Below are 19,350 nucleotides of genomic sequence, written 5' to 3'. Positions count from 1 at the left end.
TCATTTATTGTGTTGTTCATCATTGCTTGTTTCATCTTTAGTTCTTCTAGATCCTTGTTAAATGTTTCTTGCATTTTCTCTATTCTATTTCCAAGATTTTGGATCATCTTTACTATCATTATTCTGAATTCCTTTTCAGGTAGACTGCCTATTTCCTCTTCATTTGTTAGGTCTGGTGGGTTTTTATCTTGCTCCTTCATCTGCTGTGTGTTTTTCTGTCTTCTCATTTTGCTTATCTTACTGTGTTTGGGGTCACCTTTTTGCAGACTGCAGGTTCGCAGTTCCTGTTGTTTTTGGTGTCTGTCCCCAGTGGCTAAATTTGGTTCAGTGGGTTGTGTAGGCTTCCTGGTGGAGGGGACTAGTGCCTGTGTTCTGGTGGATGAGGCTGGATCTTGTCTTTCTGGGGGGCAGGTCCACGTCTGGTGGTGTGTTTTGGGGTGTCTGTGGACTTATTATGATTTTAGGCAGCCTCTCTGCTAATGGATGGGGCTGTGTTCCTTTCTTGCTAGTTGTTTGGCATAGGGTGTCCAGCACTGTAGCTTGCTGGTTGTTGAGTGAAGCTGGGTGCTGGTGTTGAGATGGAGATCTCTGGGAGATTTTTTTTTTTTTTTTAAACATCTTTATTGGAGCATAATTGCTTTACAATGGTATGTTAGTTTCAGCTTCACAACAAAATGAATCAGTTATATATATACATATGTTCCCATATCTCTTCCCGCTTGCGTCACCCTCCCTCCCACCCTCCCTATCCCACCCCTCCAGGCGGTCACACAGCACCGAGCTGATCTCCCTGTGCTATGCGGCTGCTTCCCACTAGCTATCTACCTTACGTTTGGTAGTGTATACATGTCCATGCCTCTTTATTGCTTTGTCACCGTTTACCCTTCCCCCTCCCCATAGCCTCAAGTCCATTCTCTAGTAAGTCTGTGTCTTTATTCCTGTTTCACCCCTAGGTTTTTCATGACATTTTTTTTTTCTTAAATTCCATATATATGTGTTAGCATACGGGTCTCTTGTAGACAGCAAATATATGGGTCTTGTTTTTGTATCCATTCAGCCAATCTGTGTCTTTTGGTGGGAGCATTTAGTCCATTTACATTTAAGGTAATTATCGATATGTGTGTTCCCATTCCCATTTTCTTAATTGTTTTGGGTTTGTTATTGTAGGTCTTTTCCTTCTTTTGTGTTTCTTGCCTAGAGAAGTTCCTTTAGCAGTTGTTGTAGAGCTGGTTTGGTGGTGCTGAACTCTCTCAGCTTTTGCTTGTCTCTAAAGGTTTTAATTTCTCCATCAAATCTGAATGAGATCCTTGCTGGGTAGAGTAATCTTGGTTGCAGGTTTTTCTCCTTCAACACTTTCAATATGTCCTGCCACTCCCTTCTGGCTTGCAGAGTTTCTGCTGAAAGATCAGCTGTTAACCTTATGGGGATTCCCTTGTGTGTTATTTGTTGTTTTTCCCTTGCTGCTTTTAATATGTTTTCTTTGTATTTAATTTTTGACAGTTTGATTAATATGTGTCTTGGCGTATTTCTCCTTGGATTTATCCTGTATGGAACTCTCTGTGCTTCCTGGACTTGATTAACTATTTCCTTTCCCATATTAGGGAAGTTTTCAACTATAATCTCTTCAAATATTTTCTCAGTCCCTTTCTTTTTCTCTTCTTCTTCTGGAACCCCTATAATTCGAATGTTGGTACGTTTAATGTTGTCCCAGAGGTCTCTGAGACTGTCCTCAGTTCTTTTCATTCTTTTTTCTTTATTCTGCTCTGCAGTAGTTATTTCCACTATTTTATCTTCCAGGTCACTTATCCGTTCTTCTGCCTCAGTTATTCTGCTATTGATCCCATCTAGAGTACTTTTAATTTCATTTATTGTGTTGTTCATCGTTGCTTGTTTCATCTTTAGTTCTTCTAGGTCCTTGTTAACTGATTCTTGCATTTTGTCCATTCTATTGTCCATTCTATCTCCAAGATTTCGGATCAACCTTACTATCATTATTTTGAATTCTTTTTCAGGTAGACTGCCTATTTCCTCTTCATTTGTTAGGTCTGATGGGTTTTTATCTTGCTCCTTCATCTGCGGTGTGTTTTTCTGTCTTCTCATTTTGCTTATCTTACTGTGTTTGGGGTCTCCTTTTTTGCAGGCTGAAGGTTCGTAGTTCCTGTTGTTTTTTGTGTCTGTCCTCAGTGGCTAAGGTTGGTTCAGTGGGTTGTGTAGGCTTCCTGGTGGAGGGTACTAGTGTCTGTGTTCTGGTGGATGAGGCTAGATCTTGTCTTTCTGGTGGGCAGGTCCACGTCTGGTGGTGTGTTTTGGGGTGTCTGTAGACTTATTATGATTTTGGGCCGCCTCTCTGCTAATGGGTGGGGTTGTGTTCCTGTCTTGCTAGTTGTTTGGCATAGGATGTCCAGCACTGTAGCTTGCTGGTCGTTGAGTGAAGCTGGGTGCTGGCGTTGAGATGGAGATCTCTCGGAAATTTTTGCTGTTTGATATTATGTGCAGCTGGGAGGTCTCTTGTGGATCAGTGTCCTGAAGTTGGCTCTCCCACCTCAGAGGCACAGCACTGACTCCTGGCTGCAGCACCAAGAGCCTTTCATCCACAGGGCTCCTTAATTTGGGATGATTGGTTGTCTATTCAGGTATTCCACAGATGCAGGGTACATCAAGTTGATTGTGGAGCCCCAATCCGCTGCTTCTGATGCTGCTGGGAGAGATTTCCCTTTCTCTTCCTTGTTCTCACAGCTCCCAGGGGCTCAGCTTTGGATTTAGCCCCGCCTGTGCGTGTAGGTCGCCGGAGGGCGTCTGTTCCTTGCTCAGACAGGACGGGGCTAAAGGAGCCGCTGATTCGGAGGCTCTGGGTCACTCAGGCCCGGGGGTAGGGAGGGGCACGGAGTGTGGGGCGGGCCTGCGGCGGCAGAGGCCGGCGATAAGTTGCAGCCTGAGGCGCGCCTGTGCGTTCTCCCGGGGGAGTTGTCCCCGGATCCCGGGACCCTGGCAGTGGCGGGCTGCACAGGCTCCCCGGAAGGGCGTGTGGCTAGTGACCTGTGTTCGCACACAGGCCTCCCGGTGGCGGCAGCAGCGGCCCTAGCGTCTCATGTCTGTCTCTGGGCTCCGCACTTTTAGCCGCGGCTCGCGCCCGTCCCTGGAGCTCTCTCAAGCAGCGTTCTTAATCCCCTCTCCTCGTGCACCAGGAAACAAAGAGGGACGTAAAAGTCTCTTGCCTCTTCGGCAGTTCCAGACTTCTCCCCGGACTCTCTCCCGGCCAGCCGCGGTGCACTAACGCCCTGCAGGCTGTGTTCACGCCGCCAACCTCAGTCCTCTCCCGGCGCTCCGACAAAAGCCGGAGCCTCAGCTCCCAGTCCCGCCCGCCCCGGCGGGCGAGCAGACAAGCCTCTCGGCTGGCGAGTTCCGGTCGGCCCGATCCTCTGCGCTGGAATCTGTCCGCTTTGTCCTCCGCACCCCTGTTGCTGTGCTCTCCTCCGCGGCTCCCAAGCTCCCCCACTCCGCCTCCCGAAGCCTCCACCCGCGAAGGGGCTTCCTAGTGTGTGGACACTTTTCCTCCTTCACAGCTCTCTCCCGCTGGTGCAGGACCCGTCCCTATCCTTTTGTCTCTGTTTAGTTTTTTCTTTTGCCCTACCCAGGTACGTGGGGGGTTTCTTGCCTTTTGGGAGGTCCGAGGTCTTCTGCCAGCGTTCAGCAGATGCTCTGTAGGAGTTGTTCCATGCGTAGATGTATTTCTGGTGTATCTATGGGGAGGAACGTGATCTCCGCGTCTTACTCTTCCGCCATCTTCCCGGAAGTCCTATATAACATTTTTTTTTTGAAATTTAGTTGCTATCAGTGATTTTTCTGACTCTACCAGTAATAAGCTGTGTCTGGGAGATTTTTGCCGTTTGATATTATGTGGAGCTGGGAGGTCTCTTGTGGACCAGTGTCCTGAAGTTGGCTCTCCCACCTCAGAGGCACAGCACTGACTCCTGGCTGCAGCACTAAGAGGCTTTCATCCACATGGCTCAGAATAAAAGGGAGAAAAAGAAGAAAGAAAGAAAGAAAGAAAGACAGAAAGAAAGAAAGAAAGAAAGAAAAGAAAGAAAGAAAGAAAGAAAGAAAGAAAGAAAGAAAGGAAGGAAGGAAGGAAGGAGGAAAGAAAGAAAAAGAAAGAAAGGAAGGAAGGAAGGAAGAAAGAAAGAAAGGAGGAAGGGAGGGAGGGAGGGAGAAAGGAAGGAAGGAGGGAAGGAAGGAAAGAAAGAAAGAAGATAAAATAAAGTTATTAAAATAAAAAATAATTATTAAGAAAAAAAATTTTTAAAGAAAAAAAGAAGACGGATGGATAGAACCCTAGGACAAATGGTGGAAGCAAAGCTATACAGACAAAATCTCACACAGAAGCATACACATACACACAAAAAGAGGAAAAGGGGAAAAAATCATAAATCTTGCTCTCAAAGTCCACCTCCTCAATTTGGGATGATTTGTTGTCTATTCATATATTCCACAGATGCAGGGTACATCAAGTTGATTGTGGAGCTTTAATCCGCTGCTTCTGAGGCTGCTGGGAGAGATTTCCCTTTCTCTTCTTTGTTCTCACAGCTCCAGGGGCTCAGTTTTGGATTTGGCCCCGCCTCTGCGTGTAGGTCGCCAGAGGGCGTCTGTTCTTCGCTCAGACAGGACGGGGTTAAAGGAGCAGCTGCTTCGGGGACTCTGGCTCACTCAGGCCGGGGGGAGGGAGGGGTACGGAGTGCGGGGCGAGCCTGCGGCGGCAGAGGCCAGCGTGACGTTGTACCAGCCTGAGGCACGCCGTGCGTTCTCCCGGGGGAGTTGTCCCTGGATCCCGGGACCCTGGCAGTGGCGGGCTGCACAGGCTCCCCGGAAGGGGGGTGTGGATAGTGACCTGTGCTCGCACACATGCTTCTTGGTGGCGGCAGCAGCAGCCTTAGCGTCTCATGCCCGTCTCTGGGGTCCGCGCTGTTAGCCGCGGGTCTCTGGAGCTCCTTTAAGCAGCGCTCTTAATCCCCTCTCCTCGCGCACCAGGAAACAAAGAGGGAAGAAAAAGTCTCTTGCCTCTTCCGCAGGTGCAGACTTTTCCCCGGACTCCCTCCCGGCTAACCATGGTGCACTAACCCCCTGCAGGCTGTGTTCACGGATTCTTAACACTTGCGCCACCACGGAAGCTCTGGCCCTGGTTTCCACTTGCTCAGCCTGACCAGGCTCCCCAGGTCTCTCAGGCAATGGTCACGCCTCCTTCCCCAACCCCCTCCATGAGAAGGGGCGGGGAGAGCGCGCCACTCTTCCTCTTCTGGGCCAGCCTCTGAGCAGCAGACAAGGGTGATAAGAGCCCCACAGCTAGCCCTCTCAGAGTCCAGCCTGGCCCGACAGAGCCACCGCCACCATGAAGGACGAAGTGGCTCTTCTGGCCTCTGTCACCCTCCTGGGAGTCTTGCAGCAAGGTGGGCTGGCTTCTGCTCTGGCAGTGGGTGGGCTTCGGACCCCTGCAGTCTGCCTTCTGCCCTCTAGGCACTGGGGAGGTGCTGGGGTCCAGGCCCAGGTGAGGGACAGCCCAGACTCCTGGTATGAAAGCTCTTCTGGCCCCCACCAGAGGGCTGAGGGGCTTGCATTTTCCCCAAGTGGGGAGGGGGAAGCCCTGGAGGGCTGTCTGCAGGGCAAACTGTGAAACCCTGAGCAGGGACCAAGGCTGAGAGGTACCCAACCTAGGGGATGGGCAGCGAAATGGAAAATGGCCCCTGAGGAACAACTGAGGTAGGCATGTGGGCTGGCTGGCTTGGGGTTGGAGGGTGGCACCTCAGCCAGCATAAAGAACCCTGGAAGAGGGCAGAGGCTTTCAGGGAGCAGGTGGGGCATCCAGCTATGTTGGGCTCTAGGGCCTGAGCAGGGGGGCAGGGTGCCAGGATGAATGGGTGTTCTGATGGTGAGTACAGAAGTGGGACAGCCATAGGCTTGATGCAGCCCTACTCCAGCTGATCCCTGCCCTCCCCAGCGGTCCCCTCTCTGGGTGTCCCAGTGGGAGGGCCCCATCCCCTGGGCCTGCCTTCAAAGTCACCCTCTCTATGCTGGAACCATGTGGAGCTAGACAGGGTTGAAACCTGCTTTTTGGCCCCCAAAGTTGCCTGCTTGGTGCCCTTCTCAGACCAGCCCTAGAGACACATTCCTGGGATAGATATTCTGGCTTTGGAGGACACCATTGCCTCACACTGTATGGGCTAGGACAAGACACAGCCTGGGGCAGGGGCCCTGGAGTGGCTGAGCAGACAGGCTGACTTGATCTCCAGCCATACCAGTAAGCTTGGCCCTCAGCCCTTCTTCACATACACTGTGCTGGCAAGGCTACCCTTGGTATCCACAGTGCGCTAAGGTTGGGATATGTCTGCAGAGGGCCTGGCACCAAGGGCACCAGGGCCATGGGACTTGCAGGAAGATAGTTGGAGACACCCAGTACTGGGACTGTTTGTGTGGTGGGCACCTGGCCTCAGGCGAAGAGAAGGGCTCCTGTGCACTCAGACCCGCAAGGGACAGCCCACCCTCTGTACCCACCCATGTTGGAAGGGAGAGAGGCAGAGCCCTGGTGGCTTGGGGTTGGACTAGAATAGTCCCAGCCGTAACCACCTGGGGGCAGAGGAGAGGGTGTCTGTCAGATTGAGGCAGAGCCTGAACAGAGAAACTGAGGCAGGAACCCACACCACAGTTTGGAGGCACAGCGACCCAGGCTTGGTCGGGAGGTCCCTCCTGGTGAGCTCTGTGGGTGGCGGAGCAGGGACAGTTGGCCACAGGGTGTGTGATCCTCTGTACCTGGAAGGATGCAGCCAACTCTGCCCTCAGGTGGCACTCCCATTCCAGGGACCTGGGCCAAAGTCCAGGCCTAGAGGGTGGGAGTTGGACATTTGCCTGTGTTTTGCAAGTGAAATGATTCAGGAGCAAAGTCCTGCGGGCAGGTGTCCTGTGACGTGTCATCCTTTCCCTTACACTCACTGGGCTGGATAGGGCCTCTCAGAGCCCCAGGCCGGCACCCTGCCCTCCCCACTGAGTGTCGTGGACACAGGGCAAGCTCGAAGAGCAGGGGCTGGCGGTCCCCTTGGTCGGGCTTTTAAAGGGGAGTCGTGACGAGCTGGGTGTGGAGCTGGGAAAAGAAAAGATGCGCGGCCAGACTGGAGGCGGGGCCGGGAGTCCGGGTGCCAGATCTGACTCCGGCAACACCTCCTCCCCCAGCCTACTTCTCGCTGCAGGTGATCTCGGCGCGCAGGGCCTTCCACGTGTCTCCGCCGCTCACCACCGGCCCGCCGGAGTTCCAGCGCATCTACCGAGCCCAGTGAGGCGCGGTGGGAGGGCGCGGGGCAGGGAGCTAGGCAGCCCCGGGCGGTCAGGCTCGGAGGCCCCAGGCCGGCGCCCTTATGCCGCTCCTCCCCCACCGCAGAGTGAACTGCAGCGAGTATTTCCCGCTGTTCCTCGCCACGCTCTGGGTCGCCGGCATCTTCTTTCACGAAGGTCTGAGAGCGGGCCAGGGGCGCACGCACTAGGGCCACGGGGGTCCCCGCATCAGCGGGCTCACCCCACCCCGCCCTCCCCTTTCCCAGGGGCGGCAGCACTGTGTGGCCTGGTATACCTGTTCGCGCGCCTCCGCTACTTTCAGGGCTACGCGAGATCTGCGCAGCAAAGGTGAGAACCGGGGCGGGGCTCCCGGGAGGTCCACCGGGGCGGAGAAAGGTGGCTTGGCTTGTGGGCAGGGTCTTGACGGCAGAGGCCGCAAGCGGATGCCGGGCGGGACCAGGAGACTGGTTGGAGGCGGTTCCCTTTTGGGGGCAGGTGGGCGGGCCCTGGTGGAGGCGGGCCGTAGGGTTGGGGTGGGGCCATTGCCCCCGCCCCGCCCCCGCTGAGCACTGCCCGCAGGCTGGCCCCGCTGTACGCGAGCGCCTACGCGCTCTGGCTTCTCGTGGCGTTGGCGGCGCTTGGCCTACTCGCCCACTTCCTCCCGGCCGCGCTCCTCGGACAGTTCCAAAAACTGCTGCAGAAGGCCTGAGACGGAGGACGCCGGGTGGGCGGAGCCTCCTGGAGGACGGGGGAGGGTGCTCGCCCCCATCCCAGTCTCTCATTAAAGCGTGATCTCGAGTGCACTGTCTGGGTTGGAGTGGGTTGCGCCCTGCGGGTTGTAGAGCTTGGAGGGGCCTACCTTCAGGCCACAGCAGTCTGTCGGGCTGCGGAAGGAAAGAGGCCTCTCTCGGGCAGGGGCTCGATCGGGCCCTGGGTCCGGTCCTCTCCCGCCCTGCTCCCCCACGCTGCTAGTCACACATCCTTTCTCGCCGGGGCTCACCCCACGGCTCCTCCTCCCTGCGGTCAGCTCTTTCCTCGCCTGTCCCCCTCCTATGAGGCCTGCCTCTCCACTGACCCTCAGCCGCCCTATTCCTCATACCCTGGACTTCACAGCCGATACGAGGGGCTTTTTTTGGGTCGGTACTCGGTTACCGGCATCTAGAACAATGCAGTGTTCAGGGCAACCTGTTGCGGCCCGCGGAGAACGACGATGAACTTAATCAATGTAGTTTTAAGAGGCGCTCTCCAGTAAACGTCCTAGTGTCTTGGGGGACCAGATCTGGGGAAGGCCTGCTGGCCGGGAAGAGTCCCTAAAAAGGTGACTTTTAGCTGAGCAGGCAGAGGAGCTTTCAAAGCAGGGCAAAAACAAAGGCCCTGAGATGGATGGGAGGACCTAAAATGAGTCACAGACTGGGGACAGAAGCAGGGCCTTGGAGACGGTGGAAAAGGTGGGACTGAGACCCAGGAAGGAGTGGGAGGAGGAGGTGGGGGGATGCCTTTGGTGAGAGGCGGCTGCAGGCACTTGGGGAGGTATGATGGGCGCTAGGCGACGCGCTCCGAGGAGGGTTATCACGGAAGTGGGGGCGGTTTGGGGTCGTGGACCCAGATTCCGCACCAGCTCCATCAGCGAGTTACCGACCGGGCTGCTGGGACCCTCCCAGAGAATGCGAGCGAGGTCCTGCGGAACTGCGCGGAGGGCGGGGTCGCCGGGTGGTATCGCTGGGCGGCTAGGCGCCAGGCTGTGAGCTCGGAGCAGGCACACACTTCATTAACCCTTTATTACAAGGAGCGCTCTTATAGAAGTATATGTGGACTTAACGTGAAAAAAATCAAATGTATCCAAGAATAAAAAACACAGCACATAAAGTAGTATATGCATTCCAGTGTTCGCGCGGAGACAGTGGGCGCCCAGGAAAAGGCTCTTCTATAAAGGTCTGGCTCAAGGGGGCCAGGATGCGAACGGTTCCGGGCGGCGCGGACCGGCCTCAGGCACAGTGTGGGGGCCTCCTGCCTCTTCCCCGCGGCCGGCGGGCGGGGCAGCACCAGTTCCTGGGGCCTCCGGGCCAGCGGCCACCCCAGGCCAATGGAGTGGGGTGCCAGGCAGAACCCCTCAGACTGGGGTGGCCGCGCCTGGCCCTCCGGGGGCAGCGGCGACGACATCCCAGGTCTCGTGGGCTTCAGGGCCAGCCAAAACGCACCCTCAGAAGCCCTTGGCTTAGTCAGCCTTTTTCAGGAAGATCTGGAAGAGCAGGGCTCAGTGTCAGCTGGGGTCTCAGAGAGCAGCCCTGGTCTAGCTATTTGGTACAGCTCCCCATTCCCTGTACCCAGCCCTGCCCTATATCACCTCACTCAGAATGACCCACACCGGCGAGTCTGTCTGGATGGAGAGGCGCAGTGCTTCCAAGGGGCCAAAGGCTGGGTCCACTTCTCCCTGTGCCACACCCTTGTAGAAAGAGCCTGGGGGAGTGCAGCAATGAGAGGTTGTCCCAAGACTCCTGCCTCTCCCCTCAGCTCCACTTGACTGCCCCTCACTCACCAATCTGGAGGTAGCCATCAGAGCTCCGAGGGTACTGGAGAGTGGCTGAACGGCCCTCCTGCAGGGCCTCCTTGTCTGACTGGAGGTTCTGGGGACAAAATCAAGGGGCTGAAGCCAGTGGCTGTGGAAGGGGCAGGCCTCAGTGCACACCCACCTGCTACTACACTCACATCAAAGGGCAGCACCTCCACAGATGTGTTGAAGAGCTTGTCCTCTGGGTGCTCAATGTTCCCACTTCGGAAGAAGAACCTGTGGCCAGACAGGCCTGTGAGCTGCTGCAGGGGTGGGGCACTGCCCAGGCACACTACCCAGCAGAGAAAGGCCAGGCCTGGGCTAGGAGTGCAGTAGGTGGGCCCTGAGGTACTGGGTGAGGCTGGGCACCACCCGGGGCAGCCGTTGGACTTGCAAGGCAACCAGGGCCTTACTTGTAAGGACAATGGTGATGGGCAATGTCACTGAACTCCTGTGGGCACTGCTGGACTTAGTCTTTACAAAGTGACTACTGTTCTGAGCCCCACTTTTCAGATAAGAAAACTTAATAAGGTTAAGTAATTTGCAGGGGAGGGTCACAGAGGGAAATCTGCAGGTTCAGAAATTTGTGGTGAGGCCTCTACCCTGGTAGCCACCCTGCCCCTCCCCCAAGGTGGACCTGTGGGCGCTGGCACTGACCGCTCCAGTCGCAGTGGCTGGAAGAAGCGGAAGCGGATGAAGTCCCCTGCAGCGGGCGTGAAGGCCCAGAAGAAATCCTCGCGCAGGTAGGCCTTCTCCAGGGTGAAGTGCTGGTATGTCTTGAGGCTCGTGCTCACTTCCGCTGGCGGGTTCACATGCTCCTTCCGCAGTGCCTGCTTCCCAAAGTCCTTGTCCTACAGTGGAGGAGGGACAATGGTGTTAGGGTGGGCCCTGGACTTGCTCTGCTACCTCCTTGTCCAACCTCAGCCCAGGCTCTGCTGTACTCAACTAGGCTTGAGTGTGGCACTGCCCACCTTCAGTTTCTGGATCTTGCCCGCCAGTGAGGAGTGAGTGCCCACGTGCTGGAAGAGGGATGGCTTAAAGCGGATCCGCAGGTTGGCCTTCTGCCGGTCACAGTGCTTCTGTGGAGGGAGGGTGACACACGCTAGGGCTCAACTCAACTCTTCCTCTGAAGACAGAAACTCCTCCAGCCAGCAGCACAGTCTCCTCCTGTCAGGTGCATGGTCACCGACACAGTCCCTACTGGAGGCTGCTTGCTCCACCGCCCCCTCCCGCCTCTGTGCAGGCTCTGCTCACCGCATCCTTCTCAGGATTGCAGACCTTCACCCACAGAATATGGTCCAGGAGCCAGTCGATGGGCTTGTCCCGGTAGAACATGAGGATGAACTCCACAATGATGCTCAAGTCCAGTGACTTGAACATCTTCCCTGGGGGTGGGATTGGAGGGAAAGGGGTGCTGAGTAGGCAGCTCTGCCCTGCCCTACTTCCTCTTAGTCCCTGTGGGGGACTCTGGGAAGGGTCCCACAGCAAAACCTCTGGCTGGCTGCAGGCAGGTGCAGGTAACAAGAGAGCAGACGGGATGGTGAGCCCAAACATCCCGATGCAGAGGGCAGGCAGGAACAGGCCAGGTGGGGCTGCAGTGGGCACTCCAGGCAAAGGCTCAGAGCACGACACTGCATGGTACTAGGGCTCAGAACAGGGCGTGGGACTGAGAGATGATGACAGAGGCAGAAGTGGGCTGGATGGAGATATTTTGGTTAGGTCAGCGGGGCAGGGAGGGGGGTGGCACACCAATGAAGCCCAGCTGGGAGAACTCCAGGATCATCCAGTCCTCCGAGGGCTGCTGGAGTGCGAAGTTCTTCATGGTGCTCAGGTAGTTGGGCTTGGCTATGATGTCATCCTCCAGCTGCACAGTGGTGGGTAGGTAGAAGGGGGCCGGGACTCAGGATGGGCACAGGGGCAGGGCAGGGCTTGCCACCCAGGCCCATCCAGGGTCCAGGGGGAAAAGGGACAGAGCAGGGTCTCAGTGCTCACCTGCACGTAGTAAATGCCTTTGGACTGCGCATACATCATGAGGAAGCAGTAATCAAGGTTCTGTTTGGTCCTCCACCTGTGGGCCAGGGGCAGGGGCCTCAAGAGCTCAGACCCCCTCCACCTCCAATGTGGCTACCACAGAGGCCACTGAGTGGGTAGGAGACCCCCACGCCCCCATGCAGGGGTCCTCCAATGGAACAATGGAGGCACTGCAGGGAAGTGCCCAGGACTCATACACCCACAGACTAGGTTCTTAGCACAGGTGGGCAGGTGCTGGGGGCACAGGGAGGTGGGTAGTGCTAGTACCTGACTCTCTCCTTGGGGTCCCCAAAGGACTCTCGGAGGCGGGAGAAGTCAGGGTAGAAGTGGGGAGAAGGGGAGATGACCTCTAGGAGCCCAGAATGGATCTCTGTAGGGAACCTGGGGGACAGGAAGGCCCAGTGAGTGTGCAGCCTCCAGGGACTGGAGCAGGGACAGAGCTGAGCTAGCTAGACCCCGTCCTTTTCTTAAGGCCCACCAGGCAGACATCCCCTGACACCACACCCATCCTACTGAGGCACTGAGGCTCCAGAGGGGTTGGGTCATCTCTACATGCCCACCCCCTTTCATCAAGAGGGGAAGCACCCTTTCCCACAGAGGGATGGCGCATCTTGCTGGGGGGGGGGGGCACAGCCGGCACCTGTCTGCCCAACACCCCGCAAAGGGTCCTCCCTCCACCAGCCTTGTCGGGCTGTCTGTACTCACAAGGCCTTGATATTCTCCGTCACCAGCGAGGTATACTGTGGGTCAGTCTGTGGGGAGACCAAGTGCCCTCCATGAGCCAGGCTGCCAGCCCAAATGGCCTGGAAGAAAGCGCTGAGGGAAGGACACAGCCTTCTCTCCCACATGGAGGGAGTGAGCCCACCATCCCGAAGGCTAAGTAAGGCTGGGCCTGGGGGTCACAGGTGCCTCAGAAAAAGCCCTTTTAGATACCTCAGTCCAAGGGGTGGGACAGACTATAACTGGCATCTCCACGAGGGGGCGCTAAAATGTCTTTCCTTTTAACTTTTTATCTTGTTAAGTTTGTGAGTGAAACTGATGATTGAACTTCTGAGAGTTTTTTCCTCCGAAATGTTGCTGTTTTCATTCTCCTTGTTATTTTGTGCCGTGTGTCCTCCTCTGAATGTCCCCTCGACCCGTGCCCCAGCCCACTTGCCTCAGCGATCAGCACCACGATGACCGAGTCCTCTTTCTCCTGTGGGCTTAGCTCTGAGATGAGCGAGTGCAGCGTGTCAGTCAGGTACGAGTGCACCTCGCGCCGCACGCTGGGGATGCCCATCACCACTGACACTGCAGGGACGCGGAGGGTTGGTACTGGGCACTGCGTGGGGGTCGTCCCACCACCCGCCACTCCCGGGCCCCGCCCCTACCTCCGGTGCGGCCCTGGCCCACGCGCACGGCGGGCTGCAGGCTGCTTTCCTTGGCTAGCAGGTGTGGCAGGTGGTGGAAGACAGTGGGTAGGTGCAGCACGTGCTTGTGCGAGACGTTCCACGGCTTCATGCGTGGATCCTCTGGGTGGGTCAGGAAGGGACAGGTCAGACAATGCGGTCTGCCATCAGCCTCGCATCCCCTGCCACTTCCCGCTCCTGTGCTCACCAGTTAGGCGGCCCCAGGTGCGATTGCTGTCTCCGTCTCGCAGCGCTTGTCTCTCCGACACGGCCCTCTTGATCTCGTCCAGCACCAGGTTGAGCTCCTTGGAGCGCTTGAGGCTCTCCTGCTCAGCTGCATGCAACCGGTCACGCAGCGCCAGAAACTCCCGCTGGTACACGTCCACCACATCGCCTGTGGGTGGTACACAGGCTGTCACCAGGGGGCAGCATACAGCTGAGGTACTGCTCCTTGAGTGTTAGCCTACACATCTGTTCATATGCCTGCCACATGTGAGCCACATGGGGTTACATAAGGGTCACTCTGAAGTCACAGTGACACTCACACTTGGGGAAGAAAAGCCTCCACTGGGGGAATTAGCCCTCTCCAGTGCTCTCCCTTTATTTTCTGCATTGAGGAGACATCTGAAGTGGGAGGGCTACAGGACCACTTCCAGCCCCAGGTGAGACAAACCTAAGCTGAGGCTGAAAAGGCTCAGACTGAATCCTCTCCATCCCCTCCCCTCTCCTCCCAAAGCCCCCTCTTGCTTCTCCTTGCAGCATCTCCTCCTTCCAGGAAGTAGAGCACCCAAGGTCCCACCCAGGGCACAAGGACCCAGACCTTCCGCAAGGAGCCCTTGGCATTGAGGCCAACCTTGCCCTGTTCCTTCTTTCAGCCTCTGCACTTTGCTTCCCATCCCCGTTCACAGAGATCACAGGCAGCCCCATCCCCAAGGCCCCATGGGGACAGAAAACCTCCCTTGACTCTCCCCCATATCCTGCAAGCAGTACTGAGCCCAATGCACACATTTGTCACTGTCCTCATGGTTGTCATTCTACACTAGGCACCAGCTCTGGATTTGCAATCTCACACAGTCCAGCGGGGGTGGGTGGGTGGGGACTGTTGCAGTTACAGCCCCCAATGCTCAGAGGAGCAAATGAAGTTGAGAAACTAGTCAGGGGTCCCTCAGCAAGTCAGCAGCAGAAAGGGGACAAGAGCTCTAAGTGCGCTGAGGCCTGCTTCTCTGGAGATGTGTCCTAGGCCTAGACCATGCCACCCCAGGGGGGCCTGTGTCAGAACCTCCAACTGGGCACCATGTGCAGGCACTAGGGGTGCACATGGGCCAGAAGCAGCACAGAGGTAGGGCTGCTACGTGACAGTGGAGAGGGATCTCCAGGGTGCCAAGCACCTGGCTCCACTGGTCTGGCAGGGCCCAGCGAGCAAGAATGAGACAAATAACATCAACAACGTCGTCGTTATCTGCTGCTGAGGCAGCCACGTCCTGCCAGGCTGTGCACTCTCAAGGCCTTTTCTAATCGGCTTTTGCCCTCTTTATTTGCCATCACACACACCTCCTTTTCCTTGTCTGATGTCTATGCTTTCACACATGCTGTCTCTTCTGACTGGAATCCCCTTTTCTCTTCTGGGCCTGATGAAAACCCATGTAGCCTTCAAGGCCTAGTTGCCTTCCAGATCTCCCCTCTCACCCTCAGGCAGCTCTTATGTTCCTTGATCCCTTGAGAAGGGGTGGTCACAGCCACTAGAATGCCCTGGGATGGTGTCACCTCCCCACAGTCGGGTATACCAAAGGTCATGACCAAGGCAAAGTTCGGTCATCTCAGGACACCCCCTCTCTGCAGCTGGGGCAGAGGCTGAAGTGCTAAGTCCTGGGGAAGAGGGAGGGGTAGCCCCTACGCAGGACGGAGAGGCTGTGGGGGGAGGGGCAGGGGAGCCAAGCAGATCCTTGATGAGGCACTCCAGAGTTAGCAGCTTGCCCGATCTCCCTTCCCACACCCTGCCCATGGGGCCAAAGGCCAGGCCACTTCAAGCTTCTGTGCTCAGGGACAGCCCTGCTGGGGGAGGGAGTCAGGAGTCAGGTTACCAGATCTTTGAGGCTCTGCTCTGGGTTCTGAGGCCAGGTTACCCTGGAAACCTGACCCCTTGAACAGGGAGCTGGCCACCCCCAGCACTCACCTGCCCAGCTGCCAGTAGGGAGGAGGGACTGGAGGTGCTGAGGCCCAGCAGGAGGGAGTTCAGAGCTGCCTACACAGGCAGGTGGCCTCCCTCCTGCCTGGGTCCCTACCCACCCACCTATTGTCCCTGATGCCCTCCCCAATGCCACCCCAGTGCTGTGGAGCTGCTGAGTCTTGCAGGGGCAGCCCTTGTGCTACTGGCTACACCCAAGGCAGCTCCCTGCAGTGGGGACCTCTGTGAAGTGGAGGGAGAGTAAGGAGATCTCATCCCCCTCTGACTGCTGTTGCTGCCCCTGTCGTACCCCCCCCCGCCCCCCCCCCGCAAACCCATGGCCTTCTCTGATCTTTAAGTAGGCTGAGCTCTGTCCAACCTTAGCCTGCCCCAGGGGGACAGGCCAGTGGCAGCGGTGGGCCCTGCTGACCTGAGTCACCCTGACCACCAAGGCCTGGGCACAGCCTGCTCCCTACCCTGGCCTCCCTTCCTAGGAGCCTTCTTCTGCCCAAGTCCTGGGGGCAGCTGTGGTCACACTACTGGAGGCTTTCCCGCCCCTTCCTCCACCAGAAGGCAGAGTAATCAGGATACCTGAAGCCCATGATACCACAGTCTTCCCTTTGGTTCTCTCTTTGTTAAAGAAACAGATTCAAGAGCCAGGCTGGGGCACAGACCTTGTGCTCTGTACTTAGGGAAGGGGAAACAGGCTCAGAGGGGCACAGGGTGGTTCCAGGCCCAGCAAAGGTCTGCTGTTAACCTGCGGTGAGGGGACTTCCCTTGCGGTCCAGTGGCTAAGACTCTGAGCTCCCAATGTAGGGGGCCCAGGTTCAATCCCTGGTCAGGGAACTAGATCCCATATGCCGCAACTAAGACTTCACAAGTCTCAACTAAAAGATCCTGCACATGGCAAGGAAGATCACACATGTGGCAACGAAGATCCCGCGGGTGGCAACGAAGATCCCGCGGGAGCAACTAAGACCTGGAGCAGCCAAATAAATAAATAAATATTTTTTTAAAAAAGTCCTGCAGTAGGGCAGGGGCATGGAGAGGGTGCAGGTGTTCACCTCCTCTCCAGGACTTGCACCCACCCTCCCAGTGGTCAAGACAGGCATCCATCATTGCTGAAATCCAAGAGAGGGGACAGCCTAGACATTGGGGAGGGCTGTGTGGCTGAGGCCACCCCCCTGGAGGGTTTGCTGTTTTCCCTGGAGACCTTCAGCAGGTGCTTGGCTGAGGGCTACAGTTTGAGCATTAGTGGAGCTGCTGCATAGATTTGGTCAAGGCTGGATATGAAAGTGGGCCTGAAACCCCGTATCTAGGGTCCGTCTTGCTAAGGCCTATGTGTCCTTCCTGGCCCTTGGCTTCCAGGATGCCACCTGTTCCTGCTTTCCCTTCCTCTCTGGCTTCTTGCCCACCTCTTCCCTTCCCTACAGATATGGCTTCCTCTGCCTTTCCTCTAAGCATCAGTGCCTGGGCCAGCCCTCTCCTGAGCCTCCTACTCACTGCAAGCTGGAAGCCAAGGTCCAGTCTGGCCTCAGACTTAGTCTGGTTTCCCCATGGGCTTAATGCAGTCATCTGAATGTAAGAATGAGAAAGGTTCATATAAGAGCCCAGACTCAGTCTTCTCTTCAAGCTTCCAAAGACCAGACCCTACTGGGACTCCCAAAACAGTAACAGCCCTTGATGGGGAAGGCCCAGGTGACCCTCTTGTCACATGTCACACAGGCTTCTGGACTGCCACACCCAAGGGACAAGGACCCCTGCATCTGAGCCCCACATTTCTTTGAGTAGGGGTGCTCTCCTGCTCCACAGGCCCTCCTCGATGCCCCGCTTAGGGAGAGTAGGCTCTAAATGGAGCCATGGGTATCCCCCTCACTCCTGGACACTGTGGCCAGCCAGACTCACAGAGAAGGTGTCCTGGTGGGAGGGGCTGGTGCTGCAGTTCCTGACACCTGGCTGAGGGCCAGTGGCTGCCATAGGAGGCACACAGGAACTGCGGCCTAGCCCAGGACAAGGTGCAAGGGGTCATCGCTCCACTCACAGCTGAACAAGTGTGCCCCAGCCCATCAGATATGGCCCCACCTTGGCCTCCATGCCAGGCTGCTTACATGGCCACTCTCTCAAGGGTCCAAAATGCCCTCCCCCAGGTGACACACCCCACCTACGGAGAACTCCGCCCCAGCCATGCCCTCCATGTACCAAGTCCTAGAGGGTCTCCCCTCAGGCGCTCTGGAGCCCTTAGGGCAGCCCAGGCCTTCACCCAAACAGGGCTGGGCTGAGCTGGGCGGGCAGGAGCCAGGCGGGCAGGAGCCAGGCGGGGACACTGGGACTTGGAGGGTCAGAAAGGCTCCAGCTTCTCCCGCAGCCTCTGTTGGGGAACAGGGAAGCAGGAGGTGGGAGGGAGGCAGAGGGTCAGTTGGCCTCAGCCTGATCCTGCTTAGGCCTCCTGCAGGAAAGCCAGACGGCAGGAAGGAAGCAGCTTTTCCCGGTGCCTCCTGTGCTAAAGGCTGGGTAGACAAGGGCCTGCGAGCGCCTCCTCAGCCTTCAACCCTCAGCCAAGGCCCCACTCAGCCCCAGCCATCCCAACCAACACAGAGCAACTCCAGCCAGTGCTGGGGCCTGCCCCCTCAGTCCTAAGTGTGCTGGCCAGATGCAGAGGGGCCATGACGGTGGACTGGCCAGCTTAACCAAACTTCAGGTGAGAGTTAACCGGTAGCCAGGACTGGGTGGGGCGCTCATGAGGCCCTCCATGCATCCCCCCGGGCCAGTAGCCACAGGAAGCATTCCGCAGCACCCACATCCCTGTGGAGGAGTCCTGGGGCCAGATGTCCTGGAGGAGGGCTGTGGAGGCCCCAGGGAGCCGCACCCACAGTGGGCTGGGGTGGAGAGGTGGTGTGAAGTGATGGTACTGCCTGGATGTCTGGCTGCCTCCTCACTCGTGTCTCAGGATCGGTGTACCCAGGTGCCTGGAGCGGTACCCTGGGGACCCTCTGGCACAGCCACCTCTGTGACCTTGTGTCCCTGTCCCTCTCTGAGAACTCTGAGGTCCCCAGCTCACCAGAGGGAGCGACCCGCCCTAACACGGGCAGAACTGTACTCACGAAGGCCGGTCCTGAGCGCGCACGGGGCACCCGACTCCCGCTCACCGGCGCGGCCCAGCCCAGGCCAGAGGAGAATTTCGTTATTCCAGCAGCAAACAAGTGGGAGCGAGGATGGGAGGGGCGTCCTCTCGCACCGCCCGGGCGGGGAAGGGGCGCCCGCGTCGGCTTCCGGCCGCTTTCCGCGGCAGCTGCCCGGACCCCGCTCCGGCCGCCGGCGCCCAGGTTTGGGAGGGGGCGCGAGGCGGGCGACGGCGGGGGAGGGGCTCACCTTTCTGGCCGCTGAGCGCCGCGTACCAGGAGAGCGAGAGGAAGGCGCACAGGCAGAAGAGCAGCAGCGTCAGGAAGGCGCCATTGCGGAGCCTCATCTCCTCAGGTGCGCGGTGGGCGCCGGCGGGGCCGAGGCCGCATGGCCCGGGGGGGCCGGGGCCGGGGCGCGGGGACCTGGAGGCTGCAGGGGCCCCGGCCCCGGGGCGGGGAGGGGCTGGGAGCCCGGGGCCGGGCAGGGATGCGGGCGGGCCTGCCGGGCTGGGGACTGGGCCGGGCACCGCGCTGACGGCTCCTCTGGGGCGCAGGGAGTGGACCTCCTAGGCTCGGCGCTTGGGCCGGGCCAGGCTGGGCTAGGCTGGGCGGTGAGAGCCGCGGCCCGGCCTGGATCCCGGGCCGCCGCGGAGTCGGCTGCGAAGGGCGGGGCGGCCGGGATTTAAAGGGGCCGCATCATCCGCTGCTGCCACCAGCACCACGAGGGGGCGGGGTGGGGGACCAACGCCCGGGATCCCGCCCTCCTGTCTCCGGACAGCGGCCCCC

General features: G+C 57.7%; 2 protein-coding genes across 4 annotated transcripts; one reads left to right on the top strand and one right to left on the bottom strand.

The window, feature by feature from the left end:
* The first annotated feature begins 5,291 nt into the window (after positions 1–5,291).
* LTC4S (leukotriene C4 synthase) lies at positions 5,292–8,107 on the top strand. Its single transcript, XM_082651602.1, has 5 exons — positions 5,292–5,441; positions 7,216–7,315; positions 7,421–7,491; positions 7,581–7,662; positions 7,894–8,107. Exons 1-5 carry the CDS (start codon positions 5,384–5,386, stop codon positions 8,021–8,023), a joined length of 441 nt encoding a protein of 146 aa, XP_082507728.1. The 5' UTR covers positions 5,292–5,383; the 3' UTR covers positions 8,024–8,107.
* Positions 8,108–9,075: 968 nt separating this feature from the next.
* MGAT4B (alpha-1,3-mannosyl-glycoprotein 4-beta-N-acetylglucosaminyltransferase B) lies at positions 9,076–19,186 on the bottom strand. 3 transcript variants are annotated; one of them, XM_082651630.1, is made up of 15 exons: positions 18,815–19,186; positions 13,490–13,675; positions 13,264–13,404; positions 13,050–13,183; positions 12,599–12,645; positions 12,161–12,274; positions 11,855–11,930; positions 11,612–11,726; positions 11,117–11,247; positions 10,834–10,941; positions 10,520–10,713; positions 10,021–10,099; positions 9,851–9,938; positions 9,659–9,771; positions 9,076–9,553 (listed from the first exon to the last, which is right to left on the bottom strand). In XM_082651630.1, exons 1-15 carry the CDS (start codon positions 18,909–18,911, stop codon positions 9,530–9,532), a joined length of 1,647 nt encoding a protein of 548 aa, XP_082507756.1. In that variant the 5' UTR covers positions 18,912–19,186; the 3' UTR covers positions 9,076–9,529. The 3 variants fall into 3 exon arrangements, with proteins under 3 accessions (XP_082507756.1, XP_082507757.1, XP_082507758.1); XM_082651631.1 differs by having other exon boundaries at positions 13,050–13,102; XM_082651632.1 differs by lacking the exon at positions 12,161–12,274.
* Positions 19,187–19,350: the final 164 nt, after the last annotated feature.

Source organism: Grampus griseus (assembly GCF_964374135.1).
Source record: "Grampus griseus genome assembly, chromosome: 3".
In the NCBI taxonomy this organism is placed as follows: Eukaryota; Metazoa; Chordata; class Mammalia; order Artiodactyla; family Delphinidae; genus Grampus; species Grampus griseus.
This window is presented reverse-complemented; position numbering and strand designations above follow the sequence as displayed.

Bases quoted from the DNA above. Each gene is read 5' to 3' on its own strand.
- LTC4S (XM_082651602.1), top strand. From the start codon at position 5,384: ATGAAGGACGAAGTGGCTCTTCTGGCCTCTGTCACCCTCCTGGGAGTC. The intron at 7,316-7,420 runs GTGAGGCGCGGT...CCCCCACCGCAG, and splicing joins CAGCGCATCTACCGAGCCCA to AGTGAACTGCAGCGAGTATT. The intron at 7,492-7,580 runs GTCTGAGAGCGG...CCCCTTTCCCAG, and splicing joins CGGCATCTTCTTTCACGAAG to GGGCGGCAGCACTGTGTGGC.
- MGAT4B (XM_082651630.1), bottom strand. From the start codon at position 18,911: ATGAGGCTCCGCAATGGCGCCTTCCTGACGCTGCTGCTCTTCTGCCTG. The intron at 13,184-13,263 runs GTAGGGGCGGGG...GCGTCCCTGCAG, and splicing joins GGGCCAGGGCCGCACCGGAG to TGTCAGTGGTGATGGGCATC. The intron at 11,727-11,854 runs GTGAGCACTGAG...ACCACTGTGCAG, and splicing joins AAGGCATTTACTACGTGCAG to CTGGAGGATGACATCATAGC.